The 20,499-nt window shown below is 48.1% G+C and overlaps 1 protein-coding gene across 1 annotated transcript in view; it reads right to left on the bottom strand.

The window, feature by feature from the left end:
• Positions 1–20,499, bottom strand: part of LOC144764150 (complement C3-like) — a 604,987-nt gene that overhangs the window by 159,292 nt on the left and 425,196 nt on the right. Inside the window, exon 31 of the mRNA XM_078650287.1 lies at positions 740–899. Within this exon, the coding sequence (XP_078506413.1) occupies positions 740–899 (160 nt within the window). The remainder of the gene's footprint in view (positions 1–739; positions 900–20,499) is intronic.

Consider the following 20,499-nt stretch of genomic DNA (forward strand, 5'->3'; position numbering starts at 1 on the left):
CTGATTTTTAATCATGGCAGAGGTAACCACTAATAAACGGAAATTCTGGCTTTACCCTTAGCCATTTTTAAACTGGAACCCTGTTTGTTCAGAGCACTATCTTATCCAGAGATCCAGAGTAGTTTTTTCTGGTGTCCACCTGGGTGTTAGAATACCTACCTAGGTGAGGCTAGGCATCGATGATGACGCAGGCTGCCATATGACGGGTGAGGTGTCTTTTCTAATATCTAATAGATATCCCTGTAGGATCAGGACCCACATTTAGACATCACTGATGGACTGCCTTTGTATTTGTGTGTAGTATACTGAGCTGTTTGGGAGAACATGCGAAGGTTAGGAATCTCTCCTTCGTCTTTGGTGGGAAAGAACTTTACACTATTGCAACAACTAATACACAACAGATACTCTAATGGATTGGGGTTCTATCACAATCTGTTGACTTGATGTAACTATTTTTTTGTTTTGTTTGCATTTGGATCCTTCCTTGGAAGCATGGCGTAATTTAAATTTCTGCTCTATTGTACATTTTATCGATATAAGGGGAAATGCTATAAGTATAGGTAGGGTTGGTGTCCAGAATCCAGCAAACATTGGGAAAAAGTAGACTTTTGTCCATTTGTTTGCCCTCTACAAAACCTCTTGGAATCTGCTATTATGTCTCTTTCAGTGTTATCACTATGCCTATTATGATGTGAGCTACATAGGACAGGATAATTTCAAATCTTCCCACTGCACTTACCATCATCTCCCCGTGGATGACTGGGGCATCTTCCTGGAAAAGCCCATCTGGTTTCTGTTTTTCTAAGATCAGCCACTTCACTGCCCCACACAGGATGTCCTTATTAATGGTCATCAGATTGTCTGCCATGGCAAAGACTTTCACCACATAGGCCGTAAGCCTGAAGGACGAAAGACACAAATATTTAGCAAAACACAGGCACATTCTTTCAAACATATATTTGATGTTTTGACTAAAAAGATCATAACTTCACATGTTACTGAAAGGACACTGACTTTATATTTGTAAGTTTTTTATTGTTTCAACATTAGGAAGCTTTGAAAATATCCCTTGTGATGCTTTGGTGAAGTGACATCTCACTCACAAAATATCAACAACAAAGAAATAATATTCACAAAAGGAGACTTGTAACAATTTGTGTCCTTTGATGTACAGTAGCACTTTGAAGGCATAAGTGTGTCAGTGTAAGTCCACCCAAATATAGCAGCAACTGCGGATTCTTTGACCTTCAGTTTCTATGTATTCATTTGATGTTTACCTCATTCCACAGATGATATTCCTTGGGTACAAACGCTTAGAAAGATTGTATTGCAATTATTTGGGCTTACGAGTCAGCATTGTGAGTGGACACGCTTTAGGAGAGAGGTCTACGGACCCAACAGTCCTCCTGGTAATTAAAGACCCCCAAGCCATCACCAAGTTCTGAGAAGGGGCAGTGTTCACTCTCTGCCCAGCGATCAGACACTCTGTGTGCTGCCCAAGCAGCCTCCACGGGCTTATGACTGGAGATACAACCCGGAAGGAGTGGCGGATTTGCAATCCAAGATAGCGGCGAGAGGTTGCCACAGCAGAGAGAGCGAGGCTTCGTGGAGAAATTAGTGGTGTCCTCCAGGTGTTCTGAGGAACTGGACGGTGAGTGAAGAGATGCCAAGGCGCTGTGCAGGGGCCTCACTCTCACCGGGAGGACTGAGCTGAGTGGTGTTGTAGCAGGGCTTGGTGCGCAGAGCTGCTGCCTTTTGGAGACTACAAAGGGTGGTGATGCAGATGGTGGTAGTGAAGCATCATGGGACGATGGGCTCGTGAGCTGAGGGAGGTAGGATGTTGAGGAGCTGTCAGGTGCAGAGGCTAATGCTGGCTCAGAGATTAACTGTTGTATCTGGGTCTTGCCATCCGCATGGAACTCTGTTGATGTCACGCTGTCTGGAGCGATGACATCACAGGATTCCATGTCGGATGTTAAGGCGGTTGGTGCCTGACTGAATGGGCGGTTTGTTATGCTAATGAACTTGGAAGTTCATACCTACCTTTGAACAGAGTGTCTTCCTTATCATTACATTATTTGGCGACACACTGGATTCCTGCGGTTGGGCACTGGGTTTAAGTGATGGCAGAGCAACCAACATCATCTGATGAGAGTAGCTGCTACGTGCAAAGGTTCTGCTGAGGCCTTCTTAACCTTTTCCGGGGAGTTTCTGTAAGTGTATCTGCGTGTGGAGTTTTCGGTAACTTTGTGTGCTGCTTCCTGTTGAAGCGTGATACCAGTCCCTGGTTCCTGTGTCCGACAGAGCGGTGCCTGATGAGCAGTGTCCTGTGGAGCGGTACATTGTTTTAGTGAAGGGAATAGTCGTCTACCACACTTGCTCCCCCTTGGCTTCCGGTTTAGTGGTGCAGACTTCACAACATCCCTGGCTCTACTGCCACTGTGTGGTAAAGTCTTCAATATTCCTGAGCAAGTGTTTCAGCAGAGAGGAGGTGTGGATTCTTTATTGATTTTTATCATTCTTTCCTGAAGCATTCCAGACGCTTGCCCTGCCTTGGTGAGTTCTCAGCCACGGTTTCCTTGAATTACTCACTTTATCAGGGCAGCGGCATTGGGAACAGTTGTATCTCCATTCGCCTGGGTTCATTCACGAGTGCCAGAGACAGCGTGAGCTAATTTGTGGCTATGTCAGTCCTTATCTAATCAGAGGCACAGCGAACTACGTACACCCCTTATCTGTTCAATTTGCCTGGTGTACAGCATACTAACTTCGTACTTTGTTGGTCGCATTGTTATGTTTTCTCACCACCATGTAGTCTATTAAGGCAGTAAAAGCTTTAATCAACATGAATATCAGTTAGTCGATCACTGTTCCACCATCATTTCTGTCGCAAGCTAGGAGAACCACCCATCGAATGGGAAGATTGGTCTGAAATTTTTGACAACTATATTTTTAGCACTGGGAGGTACCAACTTCTCACCTGTGTGGAAGAAAGCAACTTTGATGGGTTGTTTGGGCACTGAAGGTCAACACATTTTCAAATACTTGCCTGAAGCACATGAGATAAATGGTGATAATATAGAGGATGTTTTAAAGGAATCCAAATCGATGTTACAAACTCGCTTTGCAAAAACTGTCAATATTGTAATGAGACATCCCAAATTTTATACACAACTGCAGAAACCTGGAGAACTGGTTAATACTGTAAAAAAAACTCTATTTAGAAAATGTGAGTGCATCCAAATCCACAGGGAAAGGTACTATGGAGAAATTTTGGCCCACTCTGAACTCACAGAAAAGTCAATCCACTCGATACTGTCTTAGGTGTGGCAGTTTCTTGCACTTGGCGGATTCCAAGAACTGCTTTGCCATTGGAAGAGACTGTCATAAATGTGGGAGAAAAGATAAGTTCTCATGAGTCTGCAATGCCTCGAACAAAACAGTTGCTTTTCTGAAGGAAGTGAGTGATGAGATAGAACACAGGCTGTTGATGGTGGATGATGATGAGAACCAAAAGGAGAACATGAAAGTACGACCTAAGGCTGAATTTAAGATTAATGACAAATTGTCCGAGTTGATGGTAGATTCAATCTCCTTATATACCATTGTTCCCAAACACATGTTTGATGACTTGTGGATGAAAGAAAAATTCGAAATATCAAATGTAGTCCTGAAAGGATATCAGAGAGATGATATTGGCATCTTGGGTTACTTCACTGCAGAGATAGTGTTCAGAAGTCGCATGACGAAGGGTAGAGTTTATGTGGCAGTATGTGGACCTCCAATATTAGGGTAGTCCCACCAGTGTGATCTTGTCGTGAATCCCAAAGCCAGGGGACAAGTGATGTAGTTGAAGAAGAAGAGCTGGAAGAGTTACTTAAGGGGTTTGAAAGTTAGTTTGAAGATCATATTGGCAATATCAAAGACTACCAACATAAGATAGTTTTGAAGGAGGATTCCCTTCCCGTGAGGCACTATCTAAGGAAAGTTCCACTAGCTGCTCGCGCTGAAGTCAAGTCCATTATCAATCAAATGCTTAAAGACAAAATCATCGGACCGATAGTAGCATCCCAATGGATTTAGCTGGTCTTGATCACCAAGAAGGCGTATTCTTCTCTTAGGTTCTGTGTGGACTTGCGCAGCCTAAACAAAGATGTAGTGATGGACTGCTTTTCACTGCTAAATCTCAACAAACAAAGATGTAGTGATGGACTGCTTTTCACTGCTAAATATCAACAAACTGTTTTCTCTGGTATCTGATTGCAAGTTTTTTCTTCCAAAATAGACCTTAGAAATGCCTATCATTAGATGAATTGCATCATGACTCAAAGAACTTGACAGCCTTCATTAGCACTGAAGGTGTATTTCAGTTCAATAGATTAACTTTTGGACTATCACCGGCTGCTAGTGTGTTTCAGAGGCTCATGACACGTGTATTGGCTGATATCACCAATGTAGTCTTCTTTCAAGATGACATACTCATTTTTGGCGAAGATGTCTCTGAGCGCAACAGGTCTTTGCAGCAAGTACCAAGCCGTCTAGCGGATGCAGGCATGACCCTGCACAAGGACAAAAGCAAGTTTCTACTCAGGGAGGCAGAGTATCTAGGCCATTTGATTACTGGGGATTGTAGAAATCCTAAGTTGAATCTAATCAGCGCAATTGTTAATGCTCTGTTGCCTAGTGACAAAGACATGTTAAGATCATTCATGGGTCTCCTTGAGTATTACTCCAAGTTTGTGAGGGACTTTACTGAAAATCCATTCCATTGAGGGACATACTTGAAAAAGGAAAGAAGTTTGAGTGGGGAAGGATCCAACAGATGGCGTTTGAGCAACTCAAAGGGACATTGTAAACGCTAATTTCCTTTTCAATGTGGTTTACAATCTTTTCTAACTGTTGATGACAGTGCGAATGGTATAGGAGCTGTTTAGTCCCAGGTGCACAGGCGTTCTGAGAAAACTGTGGCTTTCATCGGGCGCTTGTTGACTGAGTCGGAAAAAAACTACCCAGTCATAGAGCTCGAAGTACTAGCAGCAGCATGGGCTACAAACCATTTCCGGGTGTTTTTGTGGGGCGGGAAAGTTGTTCTGAGAACTGATCATAAACCACTATTACGAGTGTTAGGACCCAATGGATCTACAAGGGGTTCAGGCCGTTTAGCTAGGCTGTCTGCGAAGTTACAGGAGTACGACTGCACAATTGAATACCTACCAGGTTGGAAGAATAGTGTAGCAGACTGTTTGTCTTGTTTGCCTGATAAGTCGACTGCCGAGTGCACTTTTGAAACAGAAGCACTAATAGGTTACGTGGAGGATGCGCTTGAGAGTCTACACGGGTGTGTCTCCATGAGTGAGTGGAAGGTAGCAATGGAATCTGATGAGGTCCTTAGGGCGGTGACAGAACTACTCAAAGGTGAATAGAGAAAAGAAAGCACATTACTGCAGGCAGTTAGACCTTTTTGCAAGGCATTGAAGGAACTATCCCTAGTGAAAAATGGTCTAATCAAGCGTAACAAAAGATTTGTGCCGCTTACAGCTGTGAGAGCAAAACGAATGAGGTTAGCTCATGAAGGACGCTTGGGCCAAACTCTTACCATTAAGAGACTTAAGGATCAGTTTTGGTGGCCTGGAATAGATGTCCAAACCAAGGCGTTGGTGGAGAGATGTGAAGCATGCATGAACTGAGAAAAAAGGCTTAGAGTTGGTTTGGGGGTGACTGAACACAATCAGCATGTAAATGAGGCTGAGCGAGAGCGGGAAAAACTGCAAGGATTTCATTGGCCCATTTGTCACACGTCCGGAGCATGAAAGGTATGCAGCAGTTTTAGTAGATGTCAAATCGTGATGGCCAGAGGTTGTTTTCATGAGGTCTATCAACACCAAATCAACCATTTCTGTGATGGGGGAAATATTTAGAAGGGAAGGCATACCTTCAACCCTAATCATGGATAATGGTACACAGTTGACCTCCACGGATATGCAACGTTTTTTAAATGGTTTGGACATCAAACATATACATACCACATTTTATAACCCACAGAGCAACAGTCAAGTTGAAAGACTCAACAGATTAGTCAAAGGAACAATGGAACTAGCTGTTAGAGCTGGAATTGCCGTGCAGAAAGCAATCAAGGACATGTTGTGGGCATACCGTACCATAGTGAATTCGGGTATTGGAAAGACACCCTTTGAACTTATGAGAGGCAGGAAACCAGGCACCAAATTAGCTCCTTCGTGGATGATTCAGTGTGATGCTAAGGCCATCAAAAATCTTAAAACCTCTTACAAAGGTCTGAGTTTGATTAGTGTTGATGATTGGGTATAAGTTAAACCAGGTGGAGTCAGTGGAGGTTTATCCAAATTCTTTGGCCCATATAGGATGAAGGAGGTCCTTAGGCTGGGGATAGCTAATTAGCAGAGAATGGCTACATGGAGAGAAGGTGCGTGACCAGTGCTTAATTTCAGCCGACGGTTGCCAGTGGGGGCCACGTCACACTTTTTTGGGAACAAGCACTTATTTCTCCTCATCAGACTTTTCCAGAGTGCAAGAAAGAGAAAACCCACAGATAGGAAAAAAGGAGAAAAAGTAAGATGGAAAACTGGCTATAAAGGGAGAAAGCTGGGAACTGCAAGAGTGAGATAAAAGGGCAGTTAGATCAGAATTAGCTTTATTCGGTTAAAATGTAAAACCATCCAAGCACAAAACAATATTTCATAATGTAAACAATCCCATTACAAGGCACAATATGATGTTTACAACATATTACAAGATATACAACACTTGGCATATAAATATACAATTTAGAAAGTTTGTCGCCTTTCGAGGGCTCCTTTTAAAATCCAGTAATTCATCATATAAATCATCACACCACAAATTCCTATCAAAAACACCACAAATGAAAGGGACGGGGACGGTTGCAATTATGACTGTACTTTGTTTCTTTGCCTAATGGCCCCGGTGATGTAACTGGCTACCCCAAAGCACACCACTGATGATCCAAGCATTTGCAAGTAGGCCAACACTGGTCTAACTTGCTTAAAGTTACAGCCCCTTAACAATGGCAAAATAAATTTCTTGCGCAGGGTAACATAAAAATCGCAGAAGAAAACCATGTGTAGCGTATTCTGCTCAGAGAAGTTATCACAGGGGCAAGGCCCCTTCTTTAGAAAAACCTTTCGGGAATGATAATAACCATGGGAGCATATTATACTTGAACCTCAATAAAACAAACAGATGGTATGGCTTGTTTATATAGGTCAAGTATGGCTGGATTCCTCTTCCTATGCTCAAAATTACAAAACTCTTAACTGAGGGTTTTACCAATTCCGCTTCCTCCCTTTTTAACATTGCCATGTTCAGGAACTGAGACTTTACGGCCTTGATAGCCGTCTTACCTAGTGCACTAGGATTCATAAACAAATCAGGGTTGCCAAGTGAATCCATTTGGGTCTTAACATAACGGATCCACGAGATAGCAAGGGCCCTATCTAAAGACATACAGTGTTGAATAATTAGTTGATTTAAATTTGGAGGCTGCTGTGCCCAGTTTCTCCACCAACCCAATAAATGGGCAACAGCAATCTGGTCTGAAATATAACCCGCCCCAAGGTCCTCATGAATAATAAAAGTAGCAGCAGAAGGGGGGAGCGACAACAGTTTTCTTAGGAAAACATTTTCTGCTATTTGGATTTCGCTCACATCTGCGTAGCCCCAAACCTCACTCCCATATAGTACCATTGGTACACATTTTGCATTGTAAATTTTCATGAGGGCCGGGAGTGGTTTGCAGCCTAGGCGCTTTGCAAACCCTAACAGAGCCCCTGTTGCCCTGGCGAGGGTATTCTTTTTATGGGCGCGCTGCGTGACCCATGACCTTCTGTCATCAAAGAGAATCCCTAAATAAGGGAAGGCTTAATAAGCTCCTGTCCTTTGCAGAACAATTTTGCCTTTTTTGCCCGTCCTCCACCTAATGACATTGAGTGTGACTTTTTAAAATTAGTGACCAAGTCTAGACAATCCATAAAATTAATAAAACAATCTAAAAGCAATTGTGGCCCTCTTGCCGTTCGAGCCACTAAGACTGCATCGTCTGCAAATAACAATGCGGGGATAATTTTTGAGCCAGCTCTTGGGATATCTTTACAAGATGCACTTAATTGATCTCCCAAGTTGTTAAGTGCCTTGTTTGCAGTGGTACAAGCTTGGTCGAACCGATTTTTAAATTTTTGGGGCCTTGGGTTACCTTGCCGGGTCAAGTTTGTCGCAACCTGTTTTGTAATACGGTCAAAGGCACCAAGTGTTACAATTGGGTCAGACTCCACATTTAAACATAAACTCAAGTCCTCAAAATTACTTTTATACAGTTTGTCTAGGAAGTCGGCTGGAGTAATTGCCTCCCATCTCAGCCTACGCCCCTGACATATGGTGGATATATTTGAATTTGTGATAAGCACCGAAGGCGTCTCACTTTTGAGGGCCTTAATTTTAATGTCCATCGTGAGGGGGTTGTGGTCACTCGGACCATTCTCAGTGACACAAAAGGAACCTATTAAATCCGTCAATGGGCATGATACCAAAATGTAATCAATAATACTTTGGTTACCATGGCCTCTATAAGTTGGGACAGGGCACAGGGTTTCTGCTTGTAACGGGCAAAACAAATAATGAACAGATAAAAGACTCTCTAGACACGCCCGCTCTTTGTATGCTCAAAAGGGGTAACCCCCTGCGGGCCGTATTCGCTCTCGATACTTTGAAAACAATTTAGTTGACAAACATGGATATTAAAATCGCCAAGAATTAAAAGGTGGTAAGACATATAATTATTTTCATCATATTCATCCAAGAAAACAGATAGTGCTCTTAGGTGGTCCAATTCATCTCGCCTGGTAAAGGAATTATAAAAATTTACCACCAACATTGTAGGTAGATTCTCACCAACAAGTTTAACCGCCAAAATATTTGGGGAGCTGGTAGTTATCAGTTCTGGTCTGTACAATAGTTTAAGACTAAATAGTAAAAGGAGACCCCCCACTCGATCTCCCCATTACAGATGATTCAGCGTTTTTACAAAAAGAAATATAACCATCCAGATGGTACGGATCTCTGGCCTCCCAAGTTTCCTGTAAAGCAATTATGTGGTGCCTGGACAAAAAGGCCTCCCAGTTAATGTCCCCTCTTTTCGATCTCAACCCAGCAATATTCCATGATAGAATCTATATCTTATTCTCATATACAGAATGCCCTGTAAGCTCTATATCCAAGGCTACTGTATTCTCCAGGTTTGGTAAACCCAACCGGGTTATGACCGCTACTTCAGTTTCCGGTGCATTATCCAGGAACTTCCCCTCTGCCCACTGCCCCGCTACTGACTGCCGAACCTTAGTAAGGACCCTATTCTGCAGTCAACCCTGTTCATCTAGGTTAGACAGAGCTTCAAAACTGTTTAGTTATGGGATAGGCGGGGAAATCCCCCCATGTAATCTTAGAGCGGGCCTATAAAAGTAGCCCAATGGTAAAGCTGCGATAAAAGTGGTAATTGATCAATAGTCTGGTGCTTCAAGGATTTGTTGGGCAAAATCTGGTCTTCTGTAATTAACAATGACACAATCCCCCCTTATTGTTTTCTGTGAGTTGCCAAGCCAAGCCACTCTGCGCACCATAAGAATGTTATTTGATAAAAATTGACTAAAGCCTTTATGTTTAGTGAGCCAATCCACAGTCTTGTCTTTAAACTGGGACCAAGTCTCAACTTGGTCTGATCTTAATGGAGGAACGCCTACTAAAACTACAACCAGGCGGCCTGCAGCTGGTGGCAGGTTAATAATATCTTGGGCTGGCTTCAAACTACTCTTGTGGTCTTGTCTGACCTGCCTAGTACCATGTCCTAGTGAGAGGGCATTCACCATCCCTGGCAGACTACTTGGGGTTTGCGGAGGTTGTACACCCGGGGGATGTTGATATATTTGCTGTCTTAACTCTTGCTGTGAGTTACCGGGTAACGGTGTCTGGCTGCCAGGTTGTAAGCTCCCATCCATCTCTGGATGATTGGGTGCTGATTTTCTTACATTTGGGCAATTAATAGCTATGTTAGTTTTGTTAGTTTTTTGCTTGTCTCGAATCTCACCTGTCGCTATACTCCCTGGCTGGGTAGAGGATACATTATCTCCCCCTACGACAACTACTTGTTGGTCAATACAATTTCTTACTTTAATTTCCCTTGCCAAACTCGTGATTTTATCCTCAATGGTCTCCAGCTTAACCCAAAAAGGGGCAATAATGGATGATATCAATGACTCCATGCGCTCCCAGTAGGCCTGATTGCCCCCTGGGTCACATGAGTCATTGGCATTTAGCTTTACGAACTGGTCCTGACCCGGGTCCTCCCCCACATCAGGAGTGCCCAATGTTTTCCCCTTCTGGGTTTTACTTTTCCCTTTGGTTTTGTCCTGAGAACGAGATGCTAGGCCGCCCCTTGTTCGCTTAGCTAAAGGTTCACTCAACCCTCTACTTGCACCTGCACATTCCCAGGCCTGCCTTTTCGGTCTAGTTGACCTCGTATCGCATGATTCCCCTTTATCCACGAGCGTAGGTATTTTGACCGTAGCTACGCTTGTGGATTGGGTCGAAGGGCTGACTGGATTTTGTAGAGTAGAGGGAATTGAAATCCTATCCTCTCTTATATTGGTTATAGGACCTTCCTGGGGAGTGGGTGACTCCAATGGCCGAGGGTGATGCCTTAGTTCTGAGTCCATAATTGGACTTTGCAATGCTTCCTCCATGTCCCCCTGTACCCGATCAGTAGAATCGGTACTTAAGAGGCTTGTGGGTTGTGCCATTATCACTGGTGATTTGGCTGTTTGGATACTACCCATTGAGGATCTTTTTTGTGCTGCGTAGAGACCTAGTGACAGCTGTTTTTCTGTTAACATTATTTCGTGGTTAAGCACCGAGCCAGCTCTTACTACCACAGTGCCTCGAATCAAGAAAGCAAGGTGTGGAGGCCGTTCACTCTCCTACAACCTAGCCAAGATCTGGAACACACTCCCCTCACAATCAGATCAGAGCCTAAACTACTGACCTTCCGAAAGCTCCTTAAAACCTGGCTTTTTAATAAACCGATATAAGATGTAGCGTACTCTCCCTTAGCCCAACCTCTGCAGCGCTGGGACGCCCCTGGGTAGCCATCGCGCTATATACATCATCTTTTCATTTCATTTTATTTCATTCATTACTAAGAAGGCGTCCAAGGTACCTACCACACTGCCTCCCGTACATGCCTTCTGCCCTACTCTGCTCAAATTAGACATCATGGCCCTAACAAACAGAATTAAATATTGCAATCTTCAAACAAACTTTGTTAGTACACTAATCACTGCTGGGCATTAATTGTGCAATGATCAGAGCTATTGCTAGTACCAACACTCCCGTCTAGAGTGCAATTTTCACTATCTCCTCTAGGCACTTACAATTTACATATACCACAGCCAATAAGGTCTATATGTCTCAAGGTCAAAGTCTTTTGTAGAGCTTACTTTATGTCCGGGTATATGTGTTAGGGGGGTGGCCCAGCCCAGCCTCGGCCAGCCCCGGATGGCCACAGACGGCCCGCCCTTTGCCCGGGCTTAGCCCGGCGCAACCCACGTGATTCCCGCAACGCGGGGGCTCTTATCGATTTTTATGCGCCTCCGGGCGCGTGGCAGGCGTATGCGGCTCCCTGTAGATGCTGGGAACTGTAGTCCCCCCCTTCGCAGCGGCCGCACCGAGGTTTAGAGAGGCTGGCGGCAGCGTGGGGAGACTAGCAGCAGGGATGCGATGTGTGGTGGCAACAGCAGGAGTTCCAAGGGCACCAGGAACCTTCGCAAAAGTACAGAGGCACAAAGCAGCTTCAATGCCCAGGTGAGTTAGAGCCCCGTTCCACCGGGGCTCTCGTCGATTTTTATGCACCTCCGGGCGCGTGGCAGGCATGTGCGGTTCCCTGGGGATGCTGGGAACTGTAGTCCCCCCCTCGCAGCGGCCACGCCGAGGTTTAGAGAGGCTGCGTCAGCGGGGGGAGACTAGCAGCAGGGACGCGATGTGTGGTGGCAACAGCAGGAGTTCCAAGGGCACCAGGAACCTTTGCAAAAGTACAAGGGGCACAAAGCAGCTTCAATGCCCAGGTGAGTCAGTGTCTGGTAGTGAATTAAAGAGGTCTGAGGTGGATTTAGGACCATGGAGCTTTTGGTGCGCTGCCATTTAATAGTGCCAGTCCCAGGCTACTGAGCAGTGCTTTGGTCTCTGACACTCATTTTCCATATTAAGCTCTGCGCGTGACACCTGGAGGAGTGTCTAATCCATAGAGGGGACCTATCCAGCAGTTGCTACACCACACACATACAGGGGACCCAGAGGCTTAGACCAGTGGCAGAGACACTGTAAGTCATCGTGAAGGGGGCTGAAATAATTGTACAGTCTACTTAGTCTGAATGGCGCAAGTCCTCCTGGAGATCAGGAGAAAAACACCAAACCAATGGACTGCAGTAACAACAGGATCTGGCTCTGAGAGCTTAACTGCCTGCTGCAGTAGAAGAGAACCAGTGGGCGACACAGCTGGGGGGCCTTTGGGTAATGGAGGAGGATTGAAAGGCTTTAACTGTGGTATTTGCTACAGCTGCTGACGTGGAAGATACGGCTGAGCGCTTCCTGTAGTCATCACTAATAGATGCTGGTGGTTCATGTAGTTGGCCCCTGAGGAGCTCATGGTATGGTGAGATGTCGAAGCCATACTGAAATGAACGGAAGTTTGTGAGGTGACTGTTCAAGCAAACCAATTAGAGAGTGCGCGTCTCCCATTAAAACAGCGAGCCATGCTGTAAGGTTTAACCCAGACAAGGTGGGCTGGTAGCTGGCATCTCATCTCTTAGGCGGAGGCTCACATATATGCCTAGAAGGTTGCAATCACAAGGTAACTGTTTGAGTCACAACTGTAAAACCGAGATGAGAAAATGTACTTTTCGCCAGATCCGGGGCAGAGCCTCCACAGCACGGTCATGGAGGGGAAGGAATCTTCCTTTGTAAGGTGGAAGTGGTGCTAGAGGGTCAAGCTGAACAATTTGGAAAAATCCTTAAAGCTATAACAGACCTCATGTAATCACAGCAAGCTAAGATCGATGTAGTAAAGGTGGATGTGAACCTTCTATGTGCAGACCACAAGAAGGTGGACTGGAGTGATTGGAGTTGGAGGGATGGATAATGAATCTACTTTGGCAGCGATGATACCCTCTTTACAGGAGCTACAGATGCAAGTTCCGGGCTTGTTGGATCAGGTTGAACATCTATAGGACAGAGCAGAAGACGTAGAGAGCTGCGCCCACAGGAATAGCCTGCTAGCTGTAGGATTCCCCAAAACATTGGAAGGGCAAGATGTTGAGCAAATAATGGAAAATGGTTTATTGACAATGTTGAGGAGGAATGCACCCCCTGCGTTTTGTGGTGAAATGTGCTCATAGAGTATAATGACCACCACCGGTTACTGGGGCTGAACCCCAGTCAATGGTTATTAGGGTCCTCCTCAGTTACTGAGATAAAGACCAGATCTTGTAGATGGCATAGCAGCATGGACTGTGGAGTATGGGAGGGAACTAGATCCACTTGTTCCCTGACTTTGCTACTATGATGCAAAAACGACAAAGCTCTTTTCTGAAAGTTACGTTTAAACTGCGCCAGCTGAACATTAAGATGCTGTACTGTTCCCAGCTTGACTTTGAGTCATGGTTTACATGTTTGATACCCCCTTTGGAGGTATGGGAATGGTTTTAGGGATATGGAGTATCATCAATGGATTGAGACAAGTAGAGATGGGCAGGATGTCACAGGGACAGAGCTCGACGGCTACACCAAAGTGGGCTTAAAGGATGACCATCTAAACAACAACAGGAGGAGGAATCTGCCAGAGTGGTAGCAGACATAGAGAAATGTGGGCAGTCTCAAGAAAAAAAATAGGTGGGCCAGTCTACTAGAGAGTCCTGAAACCAGAAAAAGAGCCCCTAGATGTGAACTCCTATAGTCCACTTTCATTGCTGAATAGGATTATGGGTAATATTCTGGCCAATAGACTATTACAAGTGGGAGGAACTATGGTGCATGATGACCTAAATGGGTTTGTCCTAGTACACAATACGCTGAACATGTGCCATCTTTTCTGTGTTATGAACATGGTCCCAGTGAGAAGAGAAATGCAGTAGTGGCATCTTTAGACATATAGAAGGCCTATGATAACTTGATGTTGATGTATCTGTTCACGGTTTTGACATGTATGGGAATGCGGAACAGCATACTGCAATGGATACTTCATTTTGCACTACATTTCCCATAATTCATTGTGTTAATTCTTTATTGGGTGTTTGCGTGATACACAAGGGTTTTCTGGTTAATTTGTATTACTAATCAAGGTATGGTGCTTTAGGCTAGCCCTCATCTATTAGTATTTCAGGTTCTTGTACCTTGTATTTTCAGCAATTTTTTTATTAGCCACATTTCAATTCTCATAGGCATTAGTCATACAGTGCAAAGCTTGCTCATTGATTGGATAACTTAAATTTATGCATCAACTCCTTTTCAGCAATGTAAGTATACCATACTTCAGATCCGAGAGGTCGTAGCCATGTCACACATGGCGCACTCATCATTTTGCTTATTGGGCCATCCTCTTTCATCCATTGACGTCCATCTACATTTAAATACCTTGGCTCAAGGGCGCGCTGTTTCGGCTCAGCTGATCGGAGCACATGGTTTGCGACTTGACCCACTTGTTAGACTGCTCACACCGATATTATGGCATTCGTAACCACCCCTTTTTAGGGCTCGGGCCTAAGCCACCACGAAGTGGAGGCGGAGCTTCCGAGCTCTTATGTGTTAAAAAAAAAAATGCAGAAAGGGGTCCGGCTGGCACATTCCTTAGTTTTTTATGGCATCTGCCTAGTGATTCGTCTTCGCTGTGCTGTGTATTTAGTAGCGTTGACGTGATAGGCTGTAAGTAATTTACGCGTGCCCGATGTGGCATATTCTGTGCGAGAACGAGCACGGCAGAGTGATTAATCTTAATTAGGAGCTGTCAGAGTGCCCGTGTAATGCAATCCAGATGGTTAAGAGAGGTGTCCTGCTTGAACTTTTCACACATCACGAGCGCTGACTCCTTCTCAGTTCTTATCTCTCACTGTGTGATTCACTGCCGTGTGAAGTGGAGGGGGCAGCCGGGCAGAGCGTGTGCCTAAGGCTCGGAGATTTCTGGACTCGATGTCTGGCGCGGGGATGCTTATCTATGCCCCTGCGGAATGTGCTCGACCAGCCAACCACGGAGGGCCGGCGCGGCGGAAGCCTGGCCTAGGGCAATGTGTTAGTTCTGCAGATGGCGTAGTGCAGAGTGGTAGTGCGTAGTGCAGAGTGGCAGTGCAGAGTGGTAGTGCGTAGTGCAGAGTGGCAGTGCAGAGTGCAGAGGCGTAGTGCAGAGGCGTAGTGCAGAGTGCAGAGGCGTAGTGCAGAGGCGTAGTGCGTAGTGCAGAGGTGTAGTGCAGAGGCGTAGTGCAGAGTGCAGAGGCGTAGTGCGTAGTGCAGAGGCGTAGTGCAGAGGCGTAGTGCAGAGTGGTAGTGCGTAGTGCAGAGTGGTAGTGCGTAGTGCAGAGTGGTAGTGCGTAGTGCAGAGGCGTAGTGCAGAGTGCAGAGGCGTAGTGCAGAGGCGTAGTGCAGAGGCGTAGTGCGTAGTGCAGAGGCGTAGTGCGTAGTGCAGAGGCGTAGTGCAGAGGCGTAGTGCAGAGTGGTAGTGCATAGTGCAGAGGTGTAGTGCAGAGTGGTAGTGCGTAGTGCAGAGGCGTAGTGCAGAGTGGTAGTGCGTAATGCAGAGGCGTAGTGCAGAGGCGTAGTGCAGAGTGGTAGTGCCTAGTGCAGAGTGGTAGTGCGTAGTGGTAGTGCGTAGTGCAGAGTGGTAGTGCGTAGTGCAGAGGCGTAGTGCAGAGTGCAGAGGTGTAGTGCAGAGGCGTAGTGCGTAGTGCAGAGGCGTAGTGCAGAGGCGTAGTGCGTAGTGCAGAGGCGTAGTGCAGAGGCGTAGTGCGTAGTGCAGAGTGGTAGTGCGTAGTGCAGAGGCGTAGTGCAGAGTGCAGAGGCATAGTGCAGAGGCGTAGTGCGTAGTGCAGAGGCGTAGTGCAGAGGCGTAGTGCGTAGTGCAGTGCAGAGTGCAGAGGCGTAGTGCAGAGGCGTAGTGCAGAGTGCAGAGGCATAGTGCAGAGGCGTAGTGCGTAGTGCAGAGGTGTAGTGCAGAGGCGTAGTGCAGAGTGCAGAGGCGTAGTGCGTAGTGCAGAGGCGTAGTGCAGAGTGGTAGTGCGTAGTGCAGAGTGGTAGTGCATAGTGCAGAGTGGTAGTGCGTAGTGCAGAGGCGTAGTGCAGAGTGCAGAGGCGTAGTGCAGAGGCATAGTGCGTAGTGCAGAGGCGTAGTGCAGAGGTGTAGTGCGTAGTGCAGAGGCGTAGTGCAGAGGCGTAGTGCAGAGTGGTAGTGCGTAGTGCAGAGGCGTAGTGCAGAGTGGTAGTGCGTAGTGCAGAGGCGTAGTGCAGAGTGGTAGTGCGTAGTGCAGAGGCATAGTGCAGAGGCGTAGTGCAGAGTGGTAGTGCGTAGTGCAGAGTGGTAGTGCGTAGTGGTAGTGCGTAGTGCAGAGTGGTAGTGCGTAGTGCAGAGGCGTAGTGCAGAGTGGTAGTGCGTAGTGCAGAGTGGTAGTGCGTAGTGCAGAGGCGTAGTGCGTAGTGCAGAGTGCAGAGGCGTAGTGCAGAGGCGTAGTGCAGAGTGCAGAGGCGTAGTGCGTAGTGCAGAGGTGTAGTGCAGAGCCGTAGTGCAGAGTGCAGAGGCGTAGTGCGTAGTGCAGAGGCGTAGTGCAGAGGCGTAGTGCAGAGTTGTAGTGCGTAGTGCAGAGTGGTAGTGCGTAGTGCAGAGTGGTAGTGCGTAGTGCAGAGGCGTAGTGCAGAGTGCAGAGGCGTAGTGCGGAGGCGTAGTGCGTAGTGCAGAGGCGTAGTGCAGAGGCGTAGTGCGTAGTGCAGAGGCGTAGTGCAGAGGCATAGTGCAGAGTGGTAGTGCGTAGTGCAGAGTGGTAGTGCGTAGTGGTAGGGCGTAGTGCAGAGTGGTAGTGCGTAGTGCAGAGGCGTAGTGCAGAGTGCAGAGGCGTAGTGCAGAGGCGTAGTGCGTAGTGCAGAGGCATAGTGCAGAGGCGTAGTGCGTAGTGCAGAGGCGTAGTGCAGAGGCGTAGTGCAGAGTGGTAGTGCGTAGTGCAGAGTGGTAGTGCGTAGTGCAGAGTGGTAGTGCGTAGTGCAGAGGCATAGTGCAGAGTGCAGAGGCATAGTGCAGAGGCGTAGTGCGTAGTGCAGAGGCGTAGTGCAGAGGCGTAGTGCGTAGTGCAGTGCAGAGTGCAGAGGCGTAGTGCAGAGGCGTAGTGCAGAGTGCAGAGGCGTAGTGCAGAGGCGTAGTGCGTAGTGCAGAGGTGTAGTGCAGAGGCGTAGTGCAGAGTGCAGAGGCGTAGTGCGTAGTGCAGAGGCGTAGTGCAGAGTGGTAGTGCGTAGTGCAGAGTGGTAGTGCGTAGTGCAGAGTGGTAGTGCGTAGTGCAGAGGCGTAGTGCAGAGTGCAGAGTGCAGAGGCGTAGTGCAGAGGCGTAGTGCGTAGTGCAGAGGCGTAGTGCAGAGTCGTAGTGCGTAGTGCAGAGGCGTAGTGCAGAGTGCAGAGGCGTAGTGTAGAGGCGTAGTGCGTAGTGCAGAGGCGTAGTGCAGAGGCGTAGTGCAGAGGCGTAGTGCAGAGGCGTAGTGCAGAGTGGTAGTGCGTAGTGCAGAGTGGTAGTGTGTAGTGCAGAGGCGTAGTGCAGAGTGGTAGTGCGTAGTGCAGAGGCGTAGTGCAGAGGCATAGTGCAGAGGCGTAGTACGTAGTGCAGAGTGGTAGTGCGTAGTGGTAGTGCGTAGTGCAGAGTGGTAGTGCGTAGTGCAGAGGCGTAGTGCAGAGTGGTAGTGCGTAGTGCAGAGTGGTAGTGCGTAGTGCAGAGGCGTAGTGCGTAGTGCAGAGGCGTAGTGCAGAGTGCAGAGGCGTAGTGCAGAGGCGTAGTGCAGAGTGCAGAGGCGTAGTGCAGAGGCGTAGTGCGTAGTGCAGAGGTGTAGTGCAGAGTGCAGAGGCGTAGTGCGTAGTGCAGAGGCGTAGTGCAGAGGCGTAGTGCAGAGTTGTAGTGCGTAGTACAGAGTGGTAGTGCGTAGTGCAGAGGCGTAGTGCAGAGTGCAGAGGCGTAGTGCGGAGGCGTAGTGCATAGTGCAGAGGCGTAGTGCAGAGGCGTAGTGCGTAGTGCAGAGGCGTAGTGCAGAGGAGTAGTGCAGAGTGGTAGTGCGTAGTGCAGAGGCGTAGTGCAGAGTGGTAGTGCGTAGTGCAGAGGCGTACTGCAGAGTGGTAGTGCGTAGTGCAGAGTGGTAGTGCGTAGTGGTAGGGCGTAGTGCAGAGTGGTAGTGCGTAGTGCAGAGGCGTAGTGCAGAGTGCAGAGGCATAGTGCAGAGGCGTAGTGCGTAGTGCAGAGGCATAGTGCAGAGGCGTAGTGCGTAGTGCAGAGGCGTAGTGCAGAGTGGTAGTGCGTAGTGCAGAGTGGTAGTGCGTAGTGCAGAGTGGTAGTGCGTAGTGCAGAGGCATAGTGCAGAGTGCAGAGGCATAGTGCAGAGGCGTAGTGCGTAGTGCAGAGGCGTAGTGCAGAGGCGTAGTGCGTAGTGCAGTGCAGAGTGCAGAGGCGTAGTGCAGAGGCGTAGTGCAGAGTGCAGAGGCGTAGTGCAGAGGCGTAGTGCATAGTGCAGAGGTGTAGTGCAGAGGCGTAGTGCAGAGTGCAGAGGCGTAGTGCGTAGTGCAGAGGCGTAGTGCAGAGGCGTAGTGCAGAGTGGTAGTGCGTAGTGCAGAGTGGTAATGCGTAGTGCAGAGTGGTAGTGCGTAGTGCAGAGGCGTAGTGCAGAGTGCAGAGTGCAGAGGCGTAGTGCAGAGGCGTAGTGCGTAGTGCAGAGGCGTAGTGCAGAGTCGTAGTGCGTAGTGCAGAGGCATAGTGCAGAGTGCAGAGGCGTAGTGTAGAGGCGTAGTGCGTAGTGCAGAGGCGTAGTGCAGAGGCGTAGTGCAGAGGCGTAGTGCAGAGGCGTAGTGCAGAGTGGTAGTGCGTAGTGCAGAGTGGTAGTGTGTAGTGCAGAGGCATAGTGCAGAGTGGTAGTGTGTAGTGCAGAGGCGTAGTGCAGAGGCGTAGTGCGTAGTGCAGAGTGGTAGTGCGTAGTGGTAGTGCGTAGTGCAGAGTGGTAGTGCGTAGTGCAGAGGCGTAGTGCAGAGTGGTAGTGCGTAGTGCAGAGTGGTAGTGCGTAGTGCAGAGGCGTAGTGCGTAGTGCAGAGGCGTAGTGCAGAGTGCAGAGGCGTAGTGCAGAGGCGTAGTGCAGAGTGCAGAGGCGTAGTGCAGAGGCGTAGTGCGTAGTGCAGAGGTGTAGTGCAGAGGCGTAGTGCGTAGTGCAGTGCAGAGTGCAGAGGCGTAGTGCAGAGGCGTAGTGCAGAGTGCAGAGGCGTAGTGCAGAGGCGTAGTGCGTAGTGCAGTGGTGTAGTGCAGAGGCGTAGTGCAGAGTGCAGAGGCGTAGTACGTAGTGCAGAGGCGTAGTGCAGAGGCGTAGTGCAGAGTGGTAGTGCGTAGTGCAGAGTGGTAGTGCGTAGTGCAGAGTGGTAGTGCGTAGCGCAGAGGCGTAGTGCAGAGTGCAGAGGCGTAGTGCAGAGGCGTAGTGCGTAGTGCAGAGGCGTAGTGCAGAGGCGTAGTGCATAGTGCAGAGGCGTAGTGCAGAGGCGTAGTGCAGAGTGGTAGTGCGTAGTGCAGAGGCATAGTGCAGAGTGGTAGTGCGTAGTACAGAGGCGTAGTGCAGGGTGGTAGTGCGTAGTGCAGAGGCGTAGTGCAGAGGCGTAGTGCAGAGTGGTAGTGCGTAGTGCAGAGTGGTAGTGCGTAGTGGTAGTGCGTAGTGCAGCGTGGTAGTGCGTAGTGCAGAGGCGTAGTGCAGAGTGGTAGTGCGTAGTGCAGAGTGGTAGTGCGTAGTGCAGAGGCGTAGTGCGTAGTGCAGAGGCGTAGTGCAGAGTGCAGAGGTGTAGTGCAGAGGCGTAGTGCAGAGTGCAGAGGCGTAGTGCGTAGTGCAGAGGTGTAGTGCAGAGCCATAGTGCAGAGTGCAGAGGCGTAGTGCGTAGTGCAGAGGCGTAGTGCAGAGTGGTAGTGCGTAGTGCAGAGTGGCAGTGCGTAGTGGTAGTGCGTAGTGCAGAGTGGTAGTGCGTAGTGCAGAGGCGTAGTGCAGAGTGGTAGTGCGTAGTGCAGAGTGGTAGTGCGTAGTGCAGAGGCGTAGTGCGTAGTGCAGAGGCGTAGTGCAGAGTGCAGAGGCGTAGTGCAGAGGCGTAGTGCAGAGTGCAGAGGCGTAGTGCGTAGTGCAGAGGTGTAGTGCAGAGCCGTAGTGCAGAGTGCAGAG

This window comes from Lissotriton helveticus, chromosome 1_1 (genome assembly GCF_964261635.1).
Source record: "Lissotriton helveticus chromosome 1_1, aLisHel1.1, whole genome shotgun sequence".
Lineage (NCBI taxonomy): Eukaryota > Metazoa > Chordata > Amphibia > Caudata > Salamandridae > Lissotriton > Lissotriton helveticus.